Source organism: Nerophis ophidion, linkage group LG03 (assembly GCF_033978795.1).
Source record: "Nerophis ophidion isolate RoL-2023_Sa linkage group LG03, RoL_Noph_v1.0, whole genome shotgun sequence".
NCBI lineage: Eukaryota > Metazoa > Chordata > Actinopteri > Syngnathiformes > Syngnathidae > Nerophis > Nerophis ophidion.
This window is the reverse complement of record NC_084613.1, coordinates 34,177,980-34,202,979: the sequence shown is the minus strand read 5'-3', so window position 1 is coordinate 34,202,979 and position 25,000 is coordinate 34,177,980. Positions and strand designations below refer to the sequence as shown.

General features: G+C 41.3%; 1 protein-coding gene across 11 annotated transcripts in view; it reads right to left on the bottom strand.

The window, feature by feature from the left end:
• fgfr3 (fibroblast growth factor receptor 3) overlaps positions 1 to 25,000 on the bottom strand; it is a 148,330-nt gene that overhangs the window by 115,020 nt on the left and 8,310 nt on the right. For all 11 annotated transcript variants that reach the window (XM_061894971.1, XM_061894977.1, XM_061894970.1 and 8 more), the window contains exon 2: positions 13,203 to 13,412. In XM_061894971.1, coding sequence (XP_061750955.1) covers positions 13,203 to 13,344 — 142 coding nt within the window. In that variant the 5' untranslated portion in view covers positions 13,345 to 13,412. The remainder of the gene's footprint in view (positions 1 to 13,202; positions 13,413 to 25,000) is intronic.

Genomic DNA, 25,000 nt, shown 5'->3' with positions numbered 1-25,000 from the left:
ATGTCGTCTGTCTATTTGTGTTGGCCCTGCGATGAGATGGCGACTTGAGGAAGTGACTTGTCCAGGGTGTACCCCGCCTTCCGCCCGAATGCAGCTGAGACAGGCTCCAGCGAGGCCAAAAGGGACAAGCAGTAGAAAATTGATGGATGGATTTACTACTACTTCCTGTTTTAACATGTTTTATCTACAAATATGAGTTGGGAAATTGTGTTAGATGTAAATATAAACGGAATACAATGATTTGCAAATCCTTTTCAACCCATATTCAATTGAATGCACTCCAAAGACAAGATATTTGATGTTCAAACTAATAAACATTTTTTTGTGCAAATAATCATCAACTTTAGAATTTGATGCCGGCAACACGTGACAAAGAAGTTGGGAAAGGTGGCAATAAATACTGATAAAGTTGAGGAATGCTCATCAAACACTTATTTGGAACATCCCACGAGTGTGCAGGCTAATTGGGAACAGGTGGGTGCCATGATTGGGTATAAAAACAGCTTCCCAAAAAATGCTCAGTCTTTCACAAAAAAGGATGGGGCGTAAGCAAACAGTTAAAGAACAACATTTCTCAAAGTGCAATTGCAAGACATTTAGGGATTTCAACATCTACGGTCCATAATAGGGCTTCACGGTGGCAGAGGGGTTAGTGCGTCTGCCTCACAATACGAAGTTCCTGCAGTCCTGGGTTCAAATCCAGGCTCGGGATCTGTGTGGAGTTTGCATGTTCTCCCCGTGAATGCGTGGGTTCCCTCCGGGTACTCCGGCTTCCTCCCACTTCCAAAGACATGCACCTGGGGATAGGTTGATTGGCAACACTAAATTGGCCCTAGAGTGTGAATGTGAGTGTGAATGTTGTCTGTCTATCTGTGTTGGCCCTGCGATGAGGTGGCGACTTGTCCAGGGTGTACCCTGCCTTCCGCCCGATTGTAGCTGAGATAGGCGCCAGCGCCCCCCGCGACCCCGAAAGGGAATAAGCGGTAGAAAATGGATGGATGGACGGTCCATAATATCATCAAAAGGTTCAGAGAATCTGGAGAAATCACTCCATGTAAGAGGCATGGCGGGAAACCAACATTGAATGACCGTGACCTTCGATCCCTCAGACGGCACTGTATAAAAAACCGACATCGATCTCTAAAGGATATCACCACATGGGCTCAGGAACACTTCAGAAAACCACTGTCACTAAATACAGTTAGTCACTACATCTGTAAGTGCAAGTTAAAGCTCTACTATGCAAAGCGAAAGCCATTTATCAACAACATTATGCCTGTCAGCAGATAGAGATGTTGCCCCTTTCAAGTACGAAGCCCGCAGAGGTTTGGTGGGCCGTCTGGAGGCAACGGATGGGTGGTCGGGAGAAAGCCGCAGACGAGAAGTGCATTCGCTTGGTCTCCTTGATGGACAAGCTAAATACAAAATAGATCAAATGCTGTTTTCCCAAAAAAGAAAAAATACAATTAATAAATACATACAAAAAAAAATTATAAATAAAGTAAAAAGAAACAACAGACAGATATTCCCAAAAAGCCAGACAGCTACCTTACTGAATAACCTTAGAGAAATATTGCAACCAACAAGCACACAAAAGGCTCATCAACCACCCACCTTTCAATTGCGTGGATTAAATTGGAGATCAGTTTCTCCAACGTATAGCAGAAAGGCACCCCCTAGTTGTTGAAACTTTGCAGGACAACCATTCAATGTCTGCCTCATCTTTCTGTGCGTGCTGTCTCACCATCAGCCGGCGCATAAAAAAGAGGAACTTTTTTTTATTCATTGGTTGATAGATAGATAGATAGATAGATAGATAGATAGATAGATAGATAGATAGATAGATAGATAGATAGATAGATGGATAGATGGTTAGTACTTTATTGATTCCTTCAGGAGAGTTCCTTCAGGAAAATTAAAAATTCCAGCAGCAGTGTAAAGAGTTGAGATCAATTTAAAAAGTAAAAAGTACCGCGGTACTTTATCAGTACCGGAATGCCGTAAATCCAGTGTTCGTAATCACGACGTAAGCAACGCCATTACTTTTACTAGTAACGCGTAATCCAAATAATTACTTTTAGGTCGGTTACAACACAGTTAGCGTTAGCTTGATGTAACATGGCACGCTAATTTTGATGTGGTTTTGTGTCAATATCAAAAAGAAAGAGGCAACATCACAATGTGACAGCGTAGACAACAACATACGCACACGTTGGGAATATTGAAAAACAATTCAATGATTGAAGCGATAAAAACCTGCCATCCAAACAATACACTGTTTGTTGACAAGAAAATATGACAGCCCATTCAATCTCTTTTTTAAGCAGAATCACAAGAGCTGGTGACAAACTCCCGCTGCTAACGGCTGAAGCTAACAAACAGCTCCGTTGGATACCCTTGATGATGTCACACGTCACTAGGCAACAGGCCCCGCCTTTTAAAAGCACACACTGTCACACAAATTTCTCGTATGAAATACCATATTAATTACTTTTCCCAGTAAAGATTTGCATTTAGTTAGCAATTTAATTACTTTTTTGGTAAAGAAAGTATAATTAATTACTTTTTTAAAGTCGTTTTTTTTAGAACACGGCGTAAAACCCGAGTACAGAGTGTTAAAAAGTCCTCCTAAAGTGGAGCAGCAGCTACAAAATATGGAGGGTAGATTTAAAAACAAGTTTGGGGACATTCCGGCTGACAGCTTCCACGTACAACTACAAAATGTGCTGATGTACAACACACGCTGACGCATGACTGAGGCGCACACACGCAGGAAGATCAAAGTGGGTCCCAAAAGCGCTGTGTAGTGTGTGTGCGTGTGTGTGTGTGTGTGTGTGTGTGTGTGTGTGTTTGTGTGTGTGAGTGAGACAATAAAGGGGAGAAAGCAGAATGTGATTGCGGTGCAGTGACTGTGTCAAGTGGTAGGAAGGTGTGGCTTTAACAAGCCAGGTAAAGACCCAAACATGCCCAAATGATGAGGGCCTGGAGGTATGACTAACACACACACACACACACACACACACACACACGCACGTGCACGCACACACACAGGACTGTAACGCAATGGCAAAAGTGAGTGTGTTAAATGTGCCGCTTCAAAACGTCAAGAGCGGAGGAGCAACATTAATCATGGAGGCTAAAGGGAGGGGGTGGGTATTACGGTAAATACAGGACGCACACATGAACACGCACACCAACGCGCACGCACGAACATGCACACACGAACGTGGGCATGCACAAATGAACACGCAGGCAGGCATGACCAAATGTCCCCTCAGAAAAACACACACACAAACACACGAACACACACACACAGGGGTGCAGGAGCTAAAGTACTTACTCATTTGGCCGCCGTGAGACACCGTGCTGCGTTCAAGGACGTGTATGCAGTGCCAACTACTTTATGACCCACATATGCACACGCTCCCGCCCCCCCTTCGAAACCTCTCACAAAAACACGCGCGCGTACACACTCTGCACAGGTGAGTGGTGGCTGGTGGGGAAATGGAGCCATCTGCCAGTAAACAACAGACATTTTATCCCCAGTGCTTGTCCATCTGTGGACGTCTGCTGGGAGTCACAACGTCCCAAGAGAGACTGCCAGGGAAATGGAAATGACGAGGAAGACGTCGTTTAAGACCCCCTTGACCCCTCCATCGGCCGGCGCAACGCGACCTAATGTGCACGCGCAGAAAATGCGCACGTCATAGTCACCTCCAGTGTTGCTTTATGTGCAAGTTCTTAAATTAAATTTAACTTATCTGAACAATATCCAGAGCGGAGTTGGGCACCACGGTGAAAGAGGGGTTAGTGCATCTGCCTCACAATACGAAGGATCTTTCTGTGTGGAGTTTTCATGATCTCCCCGTGACTGCGTGAGTTCCCTCTGGGTACTCTGGCTTCCTCCAACCTCCAAAGACATGCACCTGGGGATAGGTTGATTGGCAACACTGAATTGGCCCTACTGTGTGAATGTGAGGGTGAATGTTGTCTGTGTATCTGTGTTGGCCTTGTGATGAGTTGGCGACTTGTCCAGGGTGTACAACGCCTTCCGCCCGTGTACAGCTGAGATAGGCTCCAGCAATCCCCCGCTACCCCAAAAGGGACAAGTGGTAGAAAATGGATGGATGGATGGAACAATATCCAGTGTTAATAACTGTTGAATAAATACAGTTGTGGTCCATTGACTAAATTGTGATTTCCCTGTCTGCATGAAAGTTTAAAATTAACATACCGTATTTCCTTGAATTAACGCCGGGCATATAGTATGCGCCTGCTTTGAATTACTGCCGGGTCAAACTCGCTTCGCAAAATAATTAGCGCATGCTTAGTATTACCGCCTGGTCAAACTTGTGACGTCACAAGTGACACTTCCCCTGTCATCATTTTCAAAATGGAGGAGGCTGATTTCAATACCGGTAATTAGAAATTGCACAAAGGGAAGAAGATAAAGAGCTATTCAATAGGATTTAAGGTCCAAGCTATTGAATACCGGTATGCTAAAAAGAACAGTAAGCAGCTATGTTTTATTAATATACCTGTGGAGCCGACAGTCCGACAGACAGGCAGGGCACGCTGGGAGACGGCGAGCGAGCGGAGAGGAGGAGCGACCTTGACTGAGGTTTTACTGAAAAATAAACAAAGTCAAACTGCTCAAGCCATGTCCTTCCTTGGTGGTCCTGGGAACCCGCAAGACGACGGCTTGAGACCGTCACAATACCGTAGTTGCGTGTGTCAAATATGAGTCATTAAATGACTCCCAACTCCTGGTGGTAGAGGGCGCTAGTGATCCTTCTTGCGACTACTCGGCTGCAGAAGAAGTGAAATGAGTGACGTGATATGTGCTGGAGGAGGTAATAAAGGAAGATCTCCATCGAGACAGAGAGACTTTTAAAACTGAAAAAAGATAAGGAAGACATCTATAAACAAGTTATCGATGCTTTTGATCAGAAGGAGCTGGCACGGAAAATATTTATAAGTAAAGGTAAGACCATAATAACGTTTTTTTTTTATTAATAAGCTTTTCATGATGGTATCCTTACATCACACAATTTTTTTTACTGCATGCCTTTGGTCAGTGCCGCAGTGAGAAGAGGTTTTAAGATAATTAGCGCATGCTTACTTTTACCGCATGCCTTTGGTAAGCGCAGGAGTGAGAAGAGGTTTTAAATTAATTAGCGCCCCGGCGGCAATTCAAGGAAATACGGTATATCAATGCGGTATGAACAAGAATGTTTTAATGTAGACATATGTAATCATAATACTGCATCAAGTGTTCATTCAAGGCTAAAGCAAAATATCGAGATATATTTTGTGTATCGCAATATGGCCTAAAATATCGAGATATTAAAAAAAGGCCATATCGCCCAGCCCTAGTTACTTTAGACCGTTATTTAGTGTGGCTGACACAATGCTTAGACTATATAAATATTTGTTTAAGGGGTTATCCTGCCTAGTGTAGACATGGCCTAAGAAAAACGTCCAATCGTTCCTGTGACGACGAGGCAAGTCTGGTGGTCTTGCACTGGAAGGGGTGTGGCAGACCCCCTTCACACGTTCAAGAACAACTTTTACCACATCGCATTTGACTTGCCTTTCTTTGGCGCACTGCCATCAGAGGAGCCAGCCTCACGCTCGGGAAACATCATGAGGTGAAGAAAGGTGAAGGAAACTATAGAATGCACCGTGGTATAAGACAAAGCCAGTAAGTTTGAGAATAAATATAGTACATAGTTTTCCATATATTAGCAGCACTGGACTATAAGTTGCAGACATACATGTTGCAAAATGAGTTATTTACATGGAAATATTCTTTAAATGTGTCAAACAAAACAAAAGTCATGGTCATGGACCCGCTAGCTGCGCAAAAAGCTAAACAGACTCAATAACTCCACGGTGACGTTTTGATGAATTACAAAACTAAAACAATACAAAAAAAATTCCATTGTAAGTTAATAATACCAAAACAGACACTTGTAAACATGTTAGCAAAAATAACTCTTGCTAACGACGTTTTCTGTGTAAATAACTCATTTCACAACGTATATATCTGAGGCGTATAGTCCGATGCGGCTAATTTATGGGAAAAAAATGTTTTTCTCAAAAATTTAGTGGGTGTGGCTTACATACCGGTGTGCTCTATTGTCCAGAAAATCCGGTAATCTGATACTGGTATCGGACTGATATTTGATATCAATATCAGCCTGGGACACCCAAGTATTACAGTAGGGAAGGGATTCCTATGGCCCCATCCCTGGATGGATATCTCGCGAAAAGAGGGGGGGCTAATCCTTTTTGCAATGCAGTCTGCTGAAAATTATGGAAAACACCACTTTACATCGCAACTGTGGTCAAAGTTGGAATTGCCACAAAAGTTGAAATATTCAAAACACTCTACTGCCGTCTGGTGGCTAATGTGAAAAGTGCACTCCCCCATTTCTTCACGTTCCATGTGTCCGGTAAACCATGACAAATAGGGCCACTTATATTCTTGTCAAATTAACACACAGTTCCACCATCAGGAGTAAGGAAAATGGAAAGTTCCATTATTTTAAAAGACATTTTCTGCCAACAAAAAGAGGGGGGTTAATCCTTTTTTTCGCAATGCAGACTGCTGAAAATGATGGAAAGTGCCACTCTACATAGTGACTGACGCAGTTGTCAAAGTTGGAATTGCCACAAAAGTTAAGATATTCAAAAACTCTACTGCGGTCTCATGTGAAGCGTGCACGTCCCCATATTGTCCATTCCATGTGTAGGGCAAAACGTGACAAATGAGGCCATTTATATTCTTGTCAAATGAACACACAGTTCTACGTTCAGGAGGAAGGAAAATGGAGAGTTCTGTTAAGCTAAAAGATGTGTACGTAAATGGACATTTTCTGCCAACAAAAAGAGGGGAAGTTAATCCTTTTTGCAATGCAGTCTGCTGAAAATGATGGAAAGCGCAACTCTACATAGCAACTGAAGCTGTGGTCAAAATTGGAATTACCACAAAAGTAAAGGTGTTCCAACTGTTATGATCCGCTGCCCGGATCATATCATGTTCTGGTTTTGATTCGTTTTGGCATTATAATTTGTTAGTGTTTGACTTCCTTAGTTCCTGGTTTGTTCTGGTTCCATAGTTACTCATTAGATTCACCTGCCTCTTGCTTTAGACGCGCACCTGCCTCTTGATTACTGTCTTTATTTAAGCCTGCCTTTTCTGTTCATTCAGTCTTGCCTCCTAGTTTGTGTTACACGCAACAAGTGACGACTCTGATTCCATTTCTGTACTTGCTAGCCTCTGCGCTAATCCTTTGTTAGTTCTCTAGCCCAAATGCTAGCGCTTTTGGTTCTTTCTAGCTCCCATGCTAGTTCGTTTTGTTTTGCCTTTTGTGCCTTGTGCAAGTTTTTCTTTTTCATAGTCTGATTTAATTTTAAATAAATCATTGTTTCTTACCCTCGCGCTGTGTTCGAAGCCCGACTGCATCATTGAGAGAATGACTCCACATCACGATGCCCCGCACACGTCACAGTAGGAGGCAAACAGAGAAGAGTTCTCTCGCGGCGAGCAATTCTGAGGTCGACCAAGGTGCTTGGGATGTACTCTGAGCAATGGAGGAAGAGACGCTGCGCGCCAAGTGAGGAGATGTTTTGGGGACCTGGAGGTTTCCTGGTCTCGCTCGACTCCACCTGGTTGGGTGATGTCCCATCTCACAAGCTTGCTCGCGTCCGCGAAGGCGGAAATCGCACAAGAGGGCTTCGCCTCCCGACAGCGACGCTCCAACCCCGCAAACCTTCCCTCCGTATCACAGCCAACAAGAAGCAGCCCAGTCTTCCTCCCCGCCAATGTTTGGTAATCCCATCTCACACTTTGCCAAACATTTTACCGAGTGGGCTGTCAGTCAGCTGGAGACCGGCGCGGATGACGTCATTCCATTGACGCCCCTCGATGATGTCATCCCGTCCACCGTTGGTGACATCATCGACAAATTTTTTTTTTTTTAAATCTGCCTCTCAACCAGTTTCTAGTGACTTTAACCTTAATGCTAGGAACAAACTTTACCAGGACAATTTTATTAATCCTAAATCTAGTCAGTCTCGGTCACCTGCTGACTTCCAAACCCAGCCTCCTGAATTTTCGACTCCGCCCCTAGGGACTCAAGCCCCGCCCACATCACTGGCCTTTCCTTCTCTTCCTCCCAATAGACTTTTTGAACAATCGAGAGGGGAGGGTTCTACCCCCCTCCTGACCTCCCTCCACCCACCCCTAGAGACAATTCCAGACCAAGGGGAGCGCGTCTGGCATCCGCTTCTTGAGGGGGGTGGGGCTAGTGCTGGGAGGTAGCACAGCTGCGCCCAGCCAAGCCGCAACCTCCAGCGAGGCCACCACCACCAGTCTTTCGACCCGCCAAGCCGCAACCTCCGGCGCGGCCTCCACCACCAGTATTTCGGCCTGCCAAGCCGCAACCTCCAGCTAGACCTCCACCACCGGTCTCTCGGCCCGCCAAACCGCAACCTCCGGCGCGGCCTCCACCACCGGTATTTCGGCCAGCCAGGCTGCAGCCCCCAGCTAGGCCACCTCCACCTGCACCACTGCTAGCTGCACCACAGCTAGCACCTGTAGATAGTCCAAGTCCTTGTCATAGTCATAGTCCAAGTCCTATTCCTATTCCTAGTCCAAGTCCAGGTCTGGATCCCACTCCAGCACCTGTGCGAAGGCTGGATCCCACTCCAGCACCTGACCCTAGGCTGGATCCCACTCCAGCATCTGACTCTAGGCTGGATCCCACTCAAGCACCTGATTCTAAGCTAAATCCCAATCCAGCACCTGACCCTAGGCTGGATCCCACTCCAGCACCTGACCCAAGGCTGGATCACACTCCAGCACCTGATCCAAGGCTGGATCACACTCCAGCACCTGACCCAAGGCTGGATCACACTCCAGCACCTGACCCAAGGCTGGATCACACTCCAGCACCTTAACCAAGGCTAGATCACACTCCAGCACCTTAACCAAGGCTGGATCCCACTCCAGCACCTGATTCCACGACGACGACGACTCCCCACCTTCAAGTTATTTTTTGGGACATCTGGAATCCGCTGCCCGGATCATATCAAGTTGTGGTTTTGATTCGTTTTGGTATTATTGTATTGTATTATATTCTATTGTATTTATATTTTTGTCATGAGGAAGGAAAATGGAGATGTGTACATAAATGGAAATTTTCTGCCAACAAAAGATGACTATTATGCCTGAGGAGGAATATTTTTTACGGTAAAAAATAACGTTGCTCCTCGAGTCTCGCACACGCTCAGAAAAAGTGCTGAGCTCATAGCGTGTCGCACACAGCGCAGTAGTGTCTTGCATGGAGACTTAAAAGAAAAAGAAACTTGGCCCGGGCCTCAAATAAAAGATTATCCCTCGCCGTTTGTTGTTCTTTTTTTCCCCTCTCCTCCCTCCCCTTACAATACGGAATGATTAAAGCAAACTCCTTCCTTGTTTGCTTTGGATTGATCCTCGCTAGTTTCTCCGCATGAGGGACAGCAGGAGGATTGGAAAAAACAACACACACAAAAAAAAAAAACATGCTCAGCAAAGCGAGAAGAGTCCAATTAAATGTTATTTGCATGCTTTGAAATGTGCCGTTGTGTTGAAATTATGAACGTGAACACGCCTTTGACACCTTTTTGACATCATTTGACACTCTGGTTAAACACTTCACACTTTCACTTTCCTTTTCCTGCTCATTCACGCCGGCCATTCCGTTCTTTGCCTCGACATTACGACTCAACCCAACTAAGGATAATGGGTCAATACTTGCGTGATCCAATTGATATTTCTGACAGCTCATAGTTCATTTTGTGGACTTATTTTGCACTATTACTTCAATTTTTAAAAAGAGGAGTTTGTCGCTGTTAAATGACCACCATAAATTAATTTCCGCAATGTAAAGAGTATAAGATCAACAGTTTCATAGCTACAAGATAAAAAAAAAACAGGCTATGACCTTCTGAACACATTTTTCAACATGACGAGAGCTTTCTGAACTTGAAATAACACTTTTTAGTCACCTTCACACTCTTTTTTCCAATATAGATACGCCACCTGAGGCTGAGCCAATCAGTGGCCACGATACTGAATAGAGGGCGGTGAATGGTTTGGTCTCCAAAGCACAAATGTCAAACTCAAGGTAGTGGCCAGCCATTTCTTTTTACTTGGCCCTTAAAAGCCTGGAAATAATATGTATCAATAAAATACTGTAACTTTTCTTACTAAATGTATTCTTTTTTCTATTTTGGGAGAAAAAAATTACTCCATGTAATTGCAAATTATGTTAACTTAAATATTGTCTAATTATACAAAAATATAGTGCACCTGGGGATAGGTTGATTGGCAACACTAATTTGGCTCTTGTGTGTAAATGTGAGTGTGAATGTTGTCCGTCTATCTGTGTTGGCCCTGCGATGAGGTAGCGACTTGTCCAGGGTGAACCCCGCCTTCCGCCCGATTGTAGCTGAGATAGGCCTCCCGCGACCCCAAAGGGAATAAGCGTTAGGAAATGGATGGATGGATATTATCAAACATCCAAACCATTTTTTACATAGAAATAACACTAATAATTAATTATTTTAAAGCAAGTCATCCATCAAATTGTGCAATGTAAAAGTAGCAAAAGATTTAATGGTAAAAATGTTTTATTTACTTTGGTTTTTACAGCATTTTTATCTAAATGAAAAATAATGTACCATTTTTAGAGTAATAATCAGTGGTGAAGTTTTGGCATTTACAGTAATACACCAAAAAATCTACAGTTGTTGATTTCCGGTAAAAAAACAAAAACTAACCCAAACAAACAGGCAGCTCAGGTGCCAAAATTTGATAGTAAAATTGCATTATATTTTATTTACAGTAAAAAAAATTAATGTAAATTTTACAGTAAAATTCTGGCAACTGAGCTGCCTTTTTTTTTACCATAAAAACAGCAGTACTCTTTTTACATTTGCAGTAATAAACACTAAATTTTGAGGTGAAATTGTTACAACTTATATTTTTTTTAACATTTTAGTTTCTAAAAAATCTACTAATAAAATGCATAAAAACGTCGTGTAATAATAGTATTCACTGTTAGAGGCAGCCCTCTGGGGGCAAACATAACTGCGATGTGGCCCTTAGTGAAAATGACTTTGACACTTCTGTCCTATAGTGTCCAACACTGTCCTACGGTACGCAGGTAGCGTCAAAATCTATTTGTGCTGCAAATAATATATGGGAAAGACTGTCAGTCAAAATGATTTACATTTTATGTTTTTGATGAACCAGGACACACTTTGGACTTAGATTTTTAGTATCATTTGATTCCAAGTAAATTCAGAGTCATACTTTTGGTTTCATTTTTGGATTCTAATGTTTTGATTATGATTTGTAATCATAATCAAACACAAACCATATACCGCATTTTCCGTACGATAGAGCGCACTGGAGTATAAGCCGCACTCACTACATCTGAGGGGAAAAAATATTTTTCCATATATTAGCCGTGTCGGACTATAAGTTGCAGATATATAGGTTGCAGAAAAGTTTTGTAAATGTTTATTTACATACCTTGTTGTTTCCAAACATGTCTGTAACATGGCAGTAAAAAGACTCAATGTCATGGACCCACTAGCTGCACAAGATAGCTCTCCAATCACCTAAACAGACTCGGTAACTCCACGATGCCGTTTTTGTGAATTTACGAAACTGGAAAAAAAAAAGCCATCTAAATTATTAAAGAAAAAACATATAGCGTAATTGAAAAAATATATATAAAGAATGAAAACACAAAAAAATGAAATAATTTTTTTTAAATTCACTTAAAGCGGGTATTTTTTGGAACATAAACGAGGGAACACTGTATTGCAAATTTTTTGGGGGGTTATTTTTTCAAGCCTTTTTTCGATCCTATTTTAAGCATTTGCAAATAATAAAATGAATACATTAATTCATAAAATCAATTATTTCCCCCACCTCTAGCCGTTTGAAATAGGCCAACACGTTTAAGAGTGTCTGCCACCGTCACCAGTGAGTCCAGTTCTATTCCGATCGTAGAACAGGCTTGCCTGATCAGTTTCTTAAGTCTGGAGCTGTCCTTCTTAGATGTACTGCCCCCCCAGCACACTACCATGTAGAACAGAATTACATACCTTAATTGTTTCCAAACGGTGTCTGTAACACGGCAATAAAACGTTATGATCAAACAAAACAGAAGTCATCGTCATAGAACCACTAGCTGCGCAAACTAGCTCTCCAATCAGCTAAACTGACTACATAACTTTATGGTAATGTTTTGGTGAATTTACTGAGGAATTTGTGAAAATGAAACATTACAAAAAGAATGCCGTTGTAAGTTAATAATACCAACACGGACACTTGTATACTTGTTAGCATATTAGCTAATTCTAACAATGCTAACTTCATTACATATGATAGCAAGTACAAATATGCATAAAAACACTTCTAATGACATCACACGTGGGACGTTTTAGTAAGTAAGAATGGTTGTAGTTATATTGGAAAGCTTACAAACGTTGCCTGGAGTGACGAATGACGAATCCATACTGACGGTTTTACTTTCAGTTCAAGGTAAAACAGGAAATAGGTTTTCAACTTGCAGCATCTGCAGTGAGCGAAACCGTCCAAAAGATGGCGCTATACCACAAACAATAACACCATTAGAGTACTGGGTTAAACAAAGATTATTGAGGGTAAAACATTAAGGCGATTAGCGGAAGAAAAAAAAATCCATAAATGAGCCGCACCATTTTAAAAGCGGCAGGGGTTAAAGTGTAGGAAATAAGTAGCGAAAATTTAGGGTAAACAGTGGCCTGCGGATGCTGCTTTTCAAAAAGCAACAAGTGACAAATCGAGAGGAGACTTTTGGTGACTATCATTTCTCTTCTCAACAAGCACCATGGGTGCCGCTGCAGTTCCCTCTTTTTTTGACATAAAAAAGTTTAAAACTAAAAAAAGTTTTTTGCTCACGTTTTTTCTCCCACAAAAAAATGAAAAGCGTAAGGGGGGCGACGATGGAATCAAAACGGCGACCTTTCCCGCAAATAATTGGCCAATCAGCTGGTCACCTGCTCGACTTTGCCGACCAGTCACTCTGAAGGACTCCATCAAAACAGAAAATGCAGTGTCTCCTGGAACACAAACGGTGTGAAGTGTCACGGCCTACCTGTGGGTTCGGTGACGGGCAGCCTGGCCGCCGCCACGCAGACGGGCAGCAGGATGCAAAGCCAGAGCGAGTGCCACGCGGCCACCATCCCTGCGGGCGGAGAGGCGCGGCGCATGGCAGCGAGGCCTAACTCAGGCGACATGTTGCCTTAGCATGACGTCCGTCGGAACGTCGGCACCGGGGACGCCAGCGGAACGCTTCCTTCCTCACCTGAAAGGCCAAAAAAACAGGAAGCCGTCAGGAGAACATGTGGGAAAAGATGGCATGAGACGGCGTGCACGCACAGCCTGGGAGCGGCGGCCGAGCGCCCTGTTTGCTCACGTCGGGAAAGACGCTGGAATGTGAGGGAAAGCTCCAAGTGATGGATCCTCAGGCACACACACACACACACACACACACACACACACACACGCGGCCTCAGGCAAAGTGTCTATTTCTGTAACTTGCATTTTTCGACACATTTTGTCATTATTAAAACTGTTTTTTAGGCCAAGGTTCAACCAAGTTATTTTGTTTGGCATGTCTCCTTCACGTCATGTGTGTTTTTTTTTCTTGATAAGTGAGACAATTTTTTAGGTTTTATCTCGTTATCAGTCAACCTTTTACAAAAATGATTATGTTCTGGCTTCTGATTGGCTAAACACATACAACCTGTTGCGTTGGCATACGTTTGGCAGCCAGCAAATATTTAGTGCATCCGGAAAGTATTCACAGTGCTTCTCTTTTTCCACATTTTTTAATGTTACGGCATTACTTCAAAAGAGAAAAAGTTGTTCTTTATCCTCAAAATTCTACACACAATACCCCGTAATGACAATGTGACAACTTTTTTTTTCTGTATAGTTAACCTCCATCCATCCATCCATCCATTATCTACCGCTTATTCCCTTTTGGGGACGCGGGGGGGCGCTGGTGCCTATCTAAACTGCAATCGGGCGGAAGGCGGGGTACACCCTGGACAATTCGCCACCTCATCACAGGGCCAACAGAGATAGACAGACAACATTTACACACACATTCACACACGAGGGACCATTTTAGGGTTGCCAATCAACCTATCCCCAGGTGCATGTCTTCGGAGGTGGGAGGAGGCCGGAGTACCCGGAGGGAACCCACGCAGTCACGGGGAGGACATGCAAACTCCACACAGAAAGATCTCGAGCCCGGGATTGAACCCAGGACTACTCAGGACCTTGGTATTGTGAGGCAGACGCACTAACCCCTCTCTCACCGTGCTGCCCTGTATATTTAACCTGTTTAGCCTATTTAGCTCAAGTCCATGGTGTACCCCGCCTTCCGCCCGAATAAAGCTGAGATAGGCTCCAGCACCCCCCACGATCCCGTAAGGGTCAAGCGGTAGAAAATGGATGGATAGATTTTGAGCACATTTGCAAACATTCATTTAAAAAAAAAAAAAGTTTTACAATTTCATTGTGAGGTATTACATGTAGAATTTTTGAGGACGAAAATCAATTCATTCCATTTTAGAATAAGGTTTCAAATTTAAATTAGCAAATATATCAGCTTGGACAAAAAAACTGTACAGTGCATCCAGAAAGTAGGGCTGGGCGATATATCGATACACTCGATATATCGCAGGTTTGTCTCTGTACGATATAGAAAATGACTATACCGTGATATTCGAGTATACGTTCTCACGCAGTTGCTTTTAGCTGCGGCATTAAACTGCATGCGTTTCCTCCTCTTTCTTGTCTTTCCTTCACACAGAGACTTAAAACAAGCGCACCTTCATACATACGTCAAGCGTACAACGTCACACGCCCTCCCCGAGCAGAGAGGTAGCGGCATGGGAAACATTAGCTGTGATGCTAATGGTGTGTTGCGAGTGGTATTACGAGAGAGAGAAGGTGCGAATCTGGTAACAAATGAAGGAAGAATTAATTCCCAAGAAAAACAGCTTGAAGCGGAAATATGTTCAACATTTATGCAGCAGAAGCGTCTCTACCAAAAGTAGCAGCACTGCTAATTTGTAGCATCATTTGAAAAGTCACCCGCTAGAAAATGAAGAGGGCTTGAAACTCCGTATGTCAACATCTCTGTTCGGTGACACACCAACAAAATGCCGAAGCAAAAATGTCCACATCAACACCGTAGGACATTTACTACAAACCCCGTTTCCATATGAGTTGGGAAATTGTGTTAGATGTAAATTTAAACGGAATACAATGAATTGAAAATAATTTTCAACCCATATTCAATTGAATATGCTACAAAGACAACATATTTAATGTTCAAACTGATAAACATTTTTTTTTTTGCAAATAATCATTAACTTTAGAATTTGATGCCAGCAACACGTGACAAAGAAGTTAGGAAAGGTGGCAATAAATACTGATAAAGTTGAGGAATGCTCATCAAACACTTATTTGGAACATCCCACAGGTGTGCAGGCTAATTGGGAACAGGTGGGTGCCATTATTGGGTATAAAAGCAGCTTCCATGAAATGCTAAGTATTTCACAAACAAGGATGGGGCGAGGGTCACCATTTTTAATGCAAATTGTCAAACAGTTTTAGAACAACATTTCTCAACGAGCTATTGCAAGGAATTTAGAGATTTTACTATCTACGGTTCGTAAAATCATCAAAAGGTTCAGAGAATCTGGAGAAATCACTGCACGTAAGCGATGATATTACGGACCTTTGATACCTCAGGTGGTACTGCATCAAAAACCGACATCAGTGTGTAAAGGATATCACCATACGGGCTCAGGAACACTTCAGAAAACCACTGTCAGTATCTACAGTTGGTCGCTACATCTGTAAGTGCAAGTTAAAACTCTAGTACGCAAAGCAAAAACCATTTATCAACAACACCCAGAAACGCGGCCGGCTTCGCTGGGCCCAAGCTCATCTAAGATGGACTTATGCAAAGTGGAAAAGTGTTCTGTTGTCTGACGAATCCACATTTCAAATCATGTTTGGAAACTGTGGACGTGGTGTCCTCCGGAACAAAGAGGAAAATAACCATCCGGATTGTTATAGGCGCAAAGTTCAAAGGTCAGCACCTGTGATGGTATAGGGGTGTATTAGTGCCCAAGGCATGGGTAACTTACACATCTGTGAAGGCACCATTAATGCTGAATGGTCCATACAGGTTTTGGAGCAACATATGTTGTCATCCAAGCAACGTTATCATGGATGCCTCTGTTTATTTTAGAAAAACAATGCCAAGCCACGTGTTACAACAGCGTGGCTTCATAGTAAAAGAGTGCGGGTACTAGACTGGCCCGCCTGCAGTCCATACCTGTCTCCCATCAAAAATGTGTGGCGCATTATGAAGCGTAAAATACGACAGCGGAGACCCCGGACTGTTGAACGACTGAAGCTCTACACAAAACAAGAATGAGAAAAAAATTCAATTTTCAAAGCTTCAACAATTAGTTTCCTCAGTTTCCAAACGTTTATTGAGTGTTGTTAAAAGAAAAGGTATTGTACCACAGTGGTGAACATGCCCTTTCCCAACTACTTTGGCACATGTTGCAGCCATGAAATTGTAAGTTTATTATTATTTGCCAAAAAAAAGGTTATGAGTTTCAACATCAAATATCTTGTCTTTGTAGTGCATTTCATTGAATATGGGTTGAAAATGATTGGCAAATCATTGTAATACACAATTTCCCAACTCATATGGAAACGGGATTTGTATTTGATATGCAGCTCATTTTTATGTGACACTTATTGAAATATCTTGAGTGACATCATGCACAAAAGATCACTTGATTTGTTTTAAACTATTGTAGTGGCGTTCTGTACAAAAAGTGCACTTTAATTTAGTGTTGTTTTGATATGTCATCTTAGTGACATCGTGCACAAAAGTGCACTAATACCTTGTTTTAAAAAGCCTCTGACAATCTTGCAATTTCTGTTTTGAAATGACATGAATGTTTGTGCCACTGCTTAATAACTGTTTAATAAATACAGTTTTGGTCAATTGACTTAGTTGGGATTTCCCTCTTTGCATTAAAGTTTAAAAGTAGCATATATGAATGCAGTATGAAGAAGAATGTTTTAATGTAGACACATAGAATCATCATACTTCTGTGGTTATATGCATCAAGTGTTCACTCAAGGCTAAGGCAAAATATCGAGATATATATCGTGTATTGCCATATGGCCTAAAAATATCGAGATATTAAAAAAAGGCCATATCGCCCAGCCCTACTGGAAAGTATTCACAGCGCTTCACCCTGTCCACATTTTGTTATGTTACAGACTCATTCCAAAATGGAATATATTCATTCATATTTGTCCTCAAAATTTTACACACAAAATTACCAAATGTATTATATATTTTTTTCCGAAATTATTGTAAATTTATTACAAATAAACAGGCTAAAGAGGCTACATATACAGGAAAAAAACCTGTTTTCACGTTGTCAATATGGGGAATTGTGTGTAGAATTTTGAGAATAAAAAACAACTTTTTCCATTTTGGAATAAGGCTGTAACATAAAAAAATTTGGAAAAATTGAATCGCTGTGAATACTTTCCGGATTAACTGCACAGTTTTTTGTGTCCAAGCTGATACATTTACTATGAACATTTTCATTTTATACTTTAATTTTGAAGCATTATTGTAAAATGGAATAAATATATTTTTGTCATCAAAAAATCCCATACTAAAAATGCAGTTTTTGTATTTTTTTTTTTAAATGCTTCCAAATGTGCTGAAAATAAACTAGTTAAATAGGCTAGATAGGCTAAATGTACAGGAAAAAACACAATTCTACACATAAAACCCATAATGACGTTCTGAAAACGTTTTTTTCCACAAATTTTTGCAAATTTACTAAAAATAAGCTGACTAAACTGGCTAAATATACAAGAGAAAAAAAAAGTTTTCACATTGTCATTATGGGGTATTATTGTGTGTAGAAAATTAAAGACAAAAATGATTGTATTCCATTTTGGAATAAGGCTGTAATGTAACAAAATGTGGAATAAGTGAAGTACTGTGAATACTTTCCGGATGCACTGTATAGTTTTTTGGCCTCCAAATATATATAAAAGAAACGGTAAAGCATGTAAAGTCAAAAATGTTTTCCCATAGAACATAATGTCATAGAAATAGTCTGTTCTAAGGTCTAACTGTGGCCATGATAACACTTTAACACTGTACATGCAGGGTTTTCTACAGGACTGTAATCCAATTGTGGGACGGCGGGTTATGTGGGAGGGGAGAGGCCATTAGATGACATCATCTTCAAATTTAAATTGGCCATGACACATGTGCATGGAGAAAAAAATTAGCAAAACAGATTTGAAAATATAAATTATATTTTTTCTGTCACAAGCAACAACGCTGCCTGTTAGTGCTTTTTAGATGGTGGACAGGAGGACACATCAGCACCAGCTGCTCATGAACTACAGCGATTGGTGCAGTCCTGTTCGAGTCTCCAAAAGTCCAGAAAAAGTTGCTAGATTTTTTTGTTAGTTGCTTTTTTGAATACTCGCTAAATTTTGAAAAAAGAAAAGAAAAAAAAGTCATGATTTCATGTTAACATGTTCATGTAACTGAATTGTAGTGCAACGATACCAATATTTTGGTACTGGTACTAAAATTATTTCGGTACTTTTACGTACTTTTCTAAATAAAGGGGACCACAATTTTTTTTTATTAGTGGCTTTATTTTAACAAAAAATCCTAGGGTACATTAAACATATGTTTCTTAGTGCAGTTAAGTCCTTATTTAAATAGTGAACGTACTGGACAATTTGTCTTTTTGTAGTAAGTAAACAATCAAAGGCTCCTAATTAGTCTGCTGAAGAATGCAGTAACATATTGTATCATTTATCATTCTATTATTTTGCCAACATTATTAAGGACAAATGGTAGAAAAGTAAAAATTAATATTTTTGTACATTAACTATTAATATCTGTTCTAAACATGTTCTATTTTCACGTCTGTTAAAATGTAATTATCACTTATTCTTCTGTTGTTTGATAATTAGTTTTGGATGATACCACAAATTTGGATATCAATCCGACACAGAGTAGTTACAGGATTATACATTGGTCATATTTGGGCAGGGCAGTACCAAAAATGATTCATTAGTATCGCAATACTACACTAATACCGATATACTGTACAACCCTACTGAATTGTGACTCACTTTTTAAACTTATTTTTATGCTTTTATTAGGTGTCATATTTACTTTTGTTATGGTTTGAAACAGCCTTTTCGTGTACTTTGTATGGTTTTGTCCTCTTTTTTGTCTTCATTGTATTAGCTTGGCTATAATGTTATTCATGCCAAATAAATATAAAATGATAAATAATAATACATTCCAGAATTCACTATTAAATAATAAGAAAAAATATATATACATTTTAGAGTTTGGATTTAAACACTACCTCAATATAGAGTTTGAAATAAATAAATAAATATAAAATAATAAATAACAATACATTTTAGAATTTAATATTATTTAATAATCCATCATCCATTCATTTTCTACCGCTTATTAATAAATAATAATAATAATAATAATGAATTATTACTTAATTATAATTATATATAAAAATAAAAAAGACATTGAATAATTTACTATTATATAATAAATATTAATATAGTCTAGAATTTAGATGAAAAATAACTGCATCAATATACTTTAGAGTTTGGAATAAATACATGTATAACAATAAAGAATACATTCCAGAATGTATTATATAATAAAAAACAATAAATTCTAGATTGTAATATAATCATAGTTATTGTTGTATAACAATAACAATTACATTTTAGAATTTATAATTATGTAATAATCAATAACAACCACATATTGTAAAATTTAGATGAAAAAAGCTACCTCAGTATACTTTAAAGTTTGTAATGAATAAATGTATAATAATAAAGAATAGTGCGTCTGCCTCACAATACGAAGGTCCTGCAGTCCTTGGTTCAAATCCAGGCTCGGGATCTTTCTGTGTGGAGTTTGCATGTTCTCCCCGTGAATGCGTGGGTTCCCTCCGGGTACTCCGGCTTCCTCCCACTTCCAAAGACATGCACCTGGGGATAGGTTGATTGGCAACACTAAATTGGCCCTAGTGTGTGAATGTGAGTGTGAATGTTGTCTGTCTATCTATGTTGGCCCTGCGATGAGGTGGCGACTTGTCCAGGGTGTACCCCGCCTTCCGCCCGATTGTAGCTGAGATAGGCGCCAGCGCCCCCCGCGACCCCGAACGGGAATAAGCGGCAGAAAATGGATGGATGGATGGATATTCCAGAATGTATTATAAGATAATAAATATAACAACACATTCTATTATTTATTATATTAAAATTATATGTACTTACACATAATAATACATTATAATAATTAATAGAATATACATATATAATAGAATGTGTTATTATTTATTAATAAATAATAAAAACACATTCTATTATTTATTATATTAAAATTATATGTATTATTATATAAAAATAAATGGTAATACATTCTACAATATACTATTATATAATAAAAACATTACAATATATTCTAGAATTTAGATTAAAAATCCTCAATAAACCTCAATATACTTCAGTTTGAAATAAATACAAGTATAATAATAAATTATACAATGTATTATAAAATAAATAACACATTCTACAATTTATTATTATTTTTGTGTTATTATATAATAAATAATACAATAATAATAATAATTATACATTCTATAATGTGTTATTATATAATAATAAAAACATTATAAATAGATAAATAATGATAATTAATACATAATATCTAATAAATAATAATAGTAACTAATACATATCTAATACATTATCATAATAATTAATACATAATATCAAATAAATAATAACAATATATAAACAGCTGTAATCCTTATGCTATGTTGAATGCTCAGTGGCCTTGTGGTTATAGTGGCCGCCCAGAGATCGGTAGGTTGTGAGTTCAAACCTCGGCCGAGTCATACCAAAGACCATAAAAATGGGACCCATTACCTCCCTGCTTGGCACTCAGCATCAAGGGTTGGAATTGGGGGTTGAATCACCAAAAAATTATTCCTGGGAGCGGCCACCGCTGCTGCTCACTGCTCCCCTCACCTCCCAGTGGGTGAACAAGAAGATGGGTCAAATGCAGAGGACACATTTCACCACACCTCGTGTGTGTGTGTGACAATCGTTGGTACTTAACCTATTTGAAACACACAACTTTTTTAGCTACCATGTGTGGAGTTTGCATGTTCTCTACATGACTGCGTGGGTTCCCTTCGGGTACACCGGGTTCCTCCCACCTCTAAAGACATGCACCTGGGGATAGGTTGATTGGCAATACTCAATTGGCCCTAGTGTGTGAATGTAAATGTTGTCCGTCTATCTGTGTTGGCCCTGCGATGAGGTGGACACTTGTCCAGAGTGTACCCGGCCTTCCGCCCGAATGCAGCTGAGATTGGCTCCAGCACCCCCGAGAGGGACAAGCGGTAAAAAATGCGTGGAAGTATAACATAACTATTTCAGCAGACACATTCGGCACATTTGCAAAACGTCCCGCTAACACAAGTACAAGACATGATTTAAGTCATATTTTAACACTTTTGAAAGTGTCAAAAGAAGGTAACCACTGCAAAATGTGAAAACAATAAAAGAAAAACATTTGTTTTTGTATGTTTCATTTTTAAAATTTGTACAGTCTAACTGCTGTTTGACTTTAGAAGGTTCCACTGGGATGCTCTCTTTTTACTGTACATGTGGACATAGCCTTGAAATAACCTCGTCTGCAAGACGCCCACGACACACACACACACACACACACACACACACACACACACACACACACACACACACACACACACACACACACACACACACACACACACACACACACACACACACAGGTTAGGAGCGGTGTTGGCTGGCACACAGGGGTGTATTGTGCGTCCACAGAGAGGTTGTGTTGTCTTAACAGTGCTGCTTTTCTTCCCCCTGCGAGGACCTCGCCTCACTCTCAGCGCCGCTCTGTTAGCACGTTTCCAGCGCGGCAGGACTCACGGGCGGCAGATAACGCGACGCAGACACACACTAACATTTTTAAATCCCCACGCCTTTCATGGCGGCCTAACCCCCTTCAGGCCACCTCACCACCGTGTGTTTGGACAGCGCAGACTTTACACACTCATCTGAGGATCTGTGGCGACCAGCAACGTCTTACCAAAGCTATGATGACGTCACTAATTAGTAGGGCTGTGAAACTTTGGGCGCCACACGGTTCGATTTGATTCTTGGGGGTAATGATTCGATTCGATTCAGAATCGATTCACGATTCAATATCAATACTTTTTTTTTTTTTTAAACATTGGGTGCCAGTCCTATGATTAACTATGTTCCTGATGAAATTTTACTGTACCATTTTCTGAAGTGTCTGGACAGGACAGATTAAAAAAAAAAAAAGTCTGATTAAAATATAACTAAACATTTACTAAAGTACTAGAAATTACAGGACAGTTTTTTCAAAACAAAACAAAAAAAAAGGGATAAAATGTTACCGAAATATTTACAAAAAACAAATAACAAAAGTTTTATAGTTGTTATTGTTTTTTTAAATAGATTAAGAATTTTTACAAATAAGAATTGCGATTCATTAAATTTTTGTTTTTTTTCTAATAAGCTTACGATTAGACACATTACCGGATTTAGCGTCCGTAGAGGTCCCTTTTAAGGGCTGACAATCATACTCCGATCTAATCTTTTACAAAGGTATGGAAGACATAAAGTCACTGGTCACAAATTAGTACGGCTAATATATGTATATATTAGGGCTGGGCGATATATCAATTTACTCGATATATTGTGAGTTTCTCTCTGCGCGATATAGAAAATGACTACCGTATTTCCTTGTATTGCCGCCGGGGCGCTAATTAATTTAAAACCTCTTCTCACTCATGCGCTTACCAAAGGCATGCGGTAAAAGTAAGCATGCGCTAATTATTTTAAAACCTGTTCTCACTCCAGCATTTACCAAAGGCATGCAGTAAAAATGTGAGTGTCATGTATGCTTGGACCTTAAATCCTACTGAATAGCTCTTAATCTTCTTCCCTTTATGCAATTTCAAATTACCGGTATTGAAATCAGCCTCCTCCGTTTTGAAAATGATGACAGGGGAAGTGTCACTCGTGACGTCACGAGTTTGACCAGGCGGTAATACTAAGCATTCGATAATTATTTTCCGAAGCGAGTTTGACCCGGCAGTATTTCAAGGCAGGCGCATACTATATGCCCTGCGGCAATTCACGGAAATACGGTATATCATTACACTACAGGCTTTTCCCACGCTTTGTTGTCTCTCCTTCTCACAGACAGCAAGTGCACCTTCTTACATACGAACACGAACAAAGGACTCAGATTTCCCTCGCCTGGACGTGGGTCACCAGGGCCCCCCTATGGAGCCAGGCAGGGAGGTGGGGCACGATTGCGAGCACCTGGTGGCCAGGCCTGTTCCCTTGCGGCCCGGCCGGGCACAGCCCGAAGAGGCAACGTGGGTCACCCCTCCCATGGGCTCACCACCCATAGCAGGGGCCATAGAGGTCAGTGCATTGTGAGCTGGGCGGCAGCCGAAGGCAGGGCACTTGGCGGGCTACAGAAGCTAGCTTTTGAGACGTGGAACATCACCTCGCTGGGGGGGAAAGGCGCCTGAGCTAGTGCGCGAAGTAGAGAAATTCCGGCTGGATGTAGTCGGACTCACTTCGACGCACAGCAAGGGCTCTGGAACCACTTCTCTCGAGAGGGGCTGGACTCTCTTCTACTCTGGCGTTGCTGGCAGTGAGAGGCGGCGGGCTGGGGTGGAAATTCTTGTTGCCCCCCGGCTCAAAGCCTACACGTTGGAGTTCAACCCAGTGAACGAAAGGGTAGCCTCCCTCCGCCTTTGGGTGGGCGGACGGGTCCTGACTGTTGTTTGTACTTACGCACCAAACAACAGTTCAGAGTAACCACCCTTTTTGTGTACCCTCGAGGGAGTACTGGAAAGGGCTCCCCCGGGTGATTCCCTTGTTCTGCTGGGGGACTTCAACACTCATGTTGGCAACGACAGTGAAACCTGGAGAGGCGTGACTGGGAAGTATGGCCGCCCGGATCTGAACCCAAGTGGTGTTTTGTTATTGGACTTTTGTGCTCGTCACAGTTTGTCCATAACAAACACCATGTTCAAACATAAGGGTGTCCATATATGCACAGTTCCATGATCGACTTTGTAGTTGTGTCATCGGATTTGCGGCCTCATGTTTTGGACACTCGGGTGAAGAGGGGCGCAGAGCTTTCTACCGATCACCACCTGGTGGTGAATTGGCTGCGATGGTGGGGGAGGATGCCAGACAGACCTGGCAGGCCCAAACGCATTGTGAGGGTCTGCTGAGAACATCTGGCACAGTCCCCTGTCAGAGAGAGTTTCAATTCCCACCTCAGGAAGAACTTTGAACATGTCACGAAGGAGGTGCTGGACATTGAGTCCGAGTGGACCATGTTCCGCACCTACATTGTCGAGGCGGCCGATTGGAGCTGTGGCTGCAAGGTAGTTGGTGCTTGTCGGAGCGGTAATCCTAGAACCCGTTGGTGGACACCAGTGGTGAACGATGCCGTCAAGCTGAAGGAGGAGTCCTATCGGGTTCTTTTGGCTCATAGGACTCCAGAGGCAGTGGATGGGACCGACGGGCCAAGCGGTGTGCAGCTTCAGCGGTCGTGGAGGCAAAAACTCGGACGGCTTCGAAGCGATTCTGGACCACCATCTTCCGCCTCAGGAAGGGGAAGCAGTACACTTTCAACACTCTGTATGG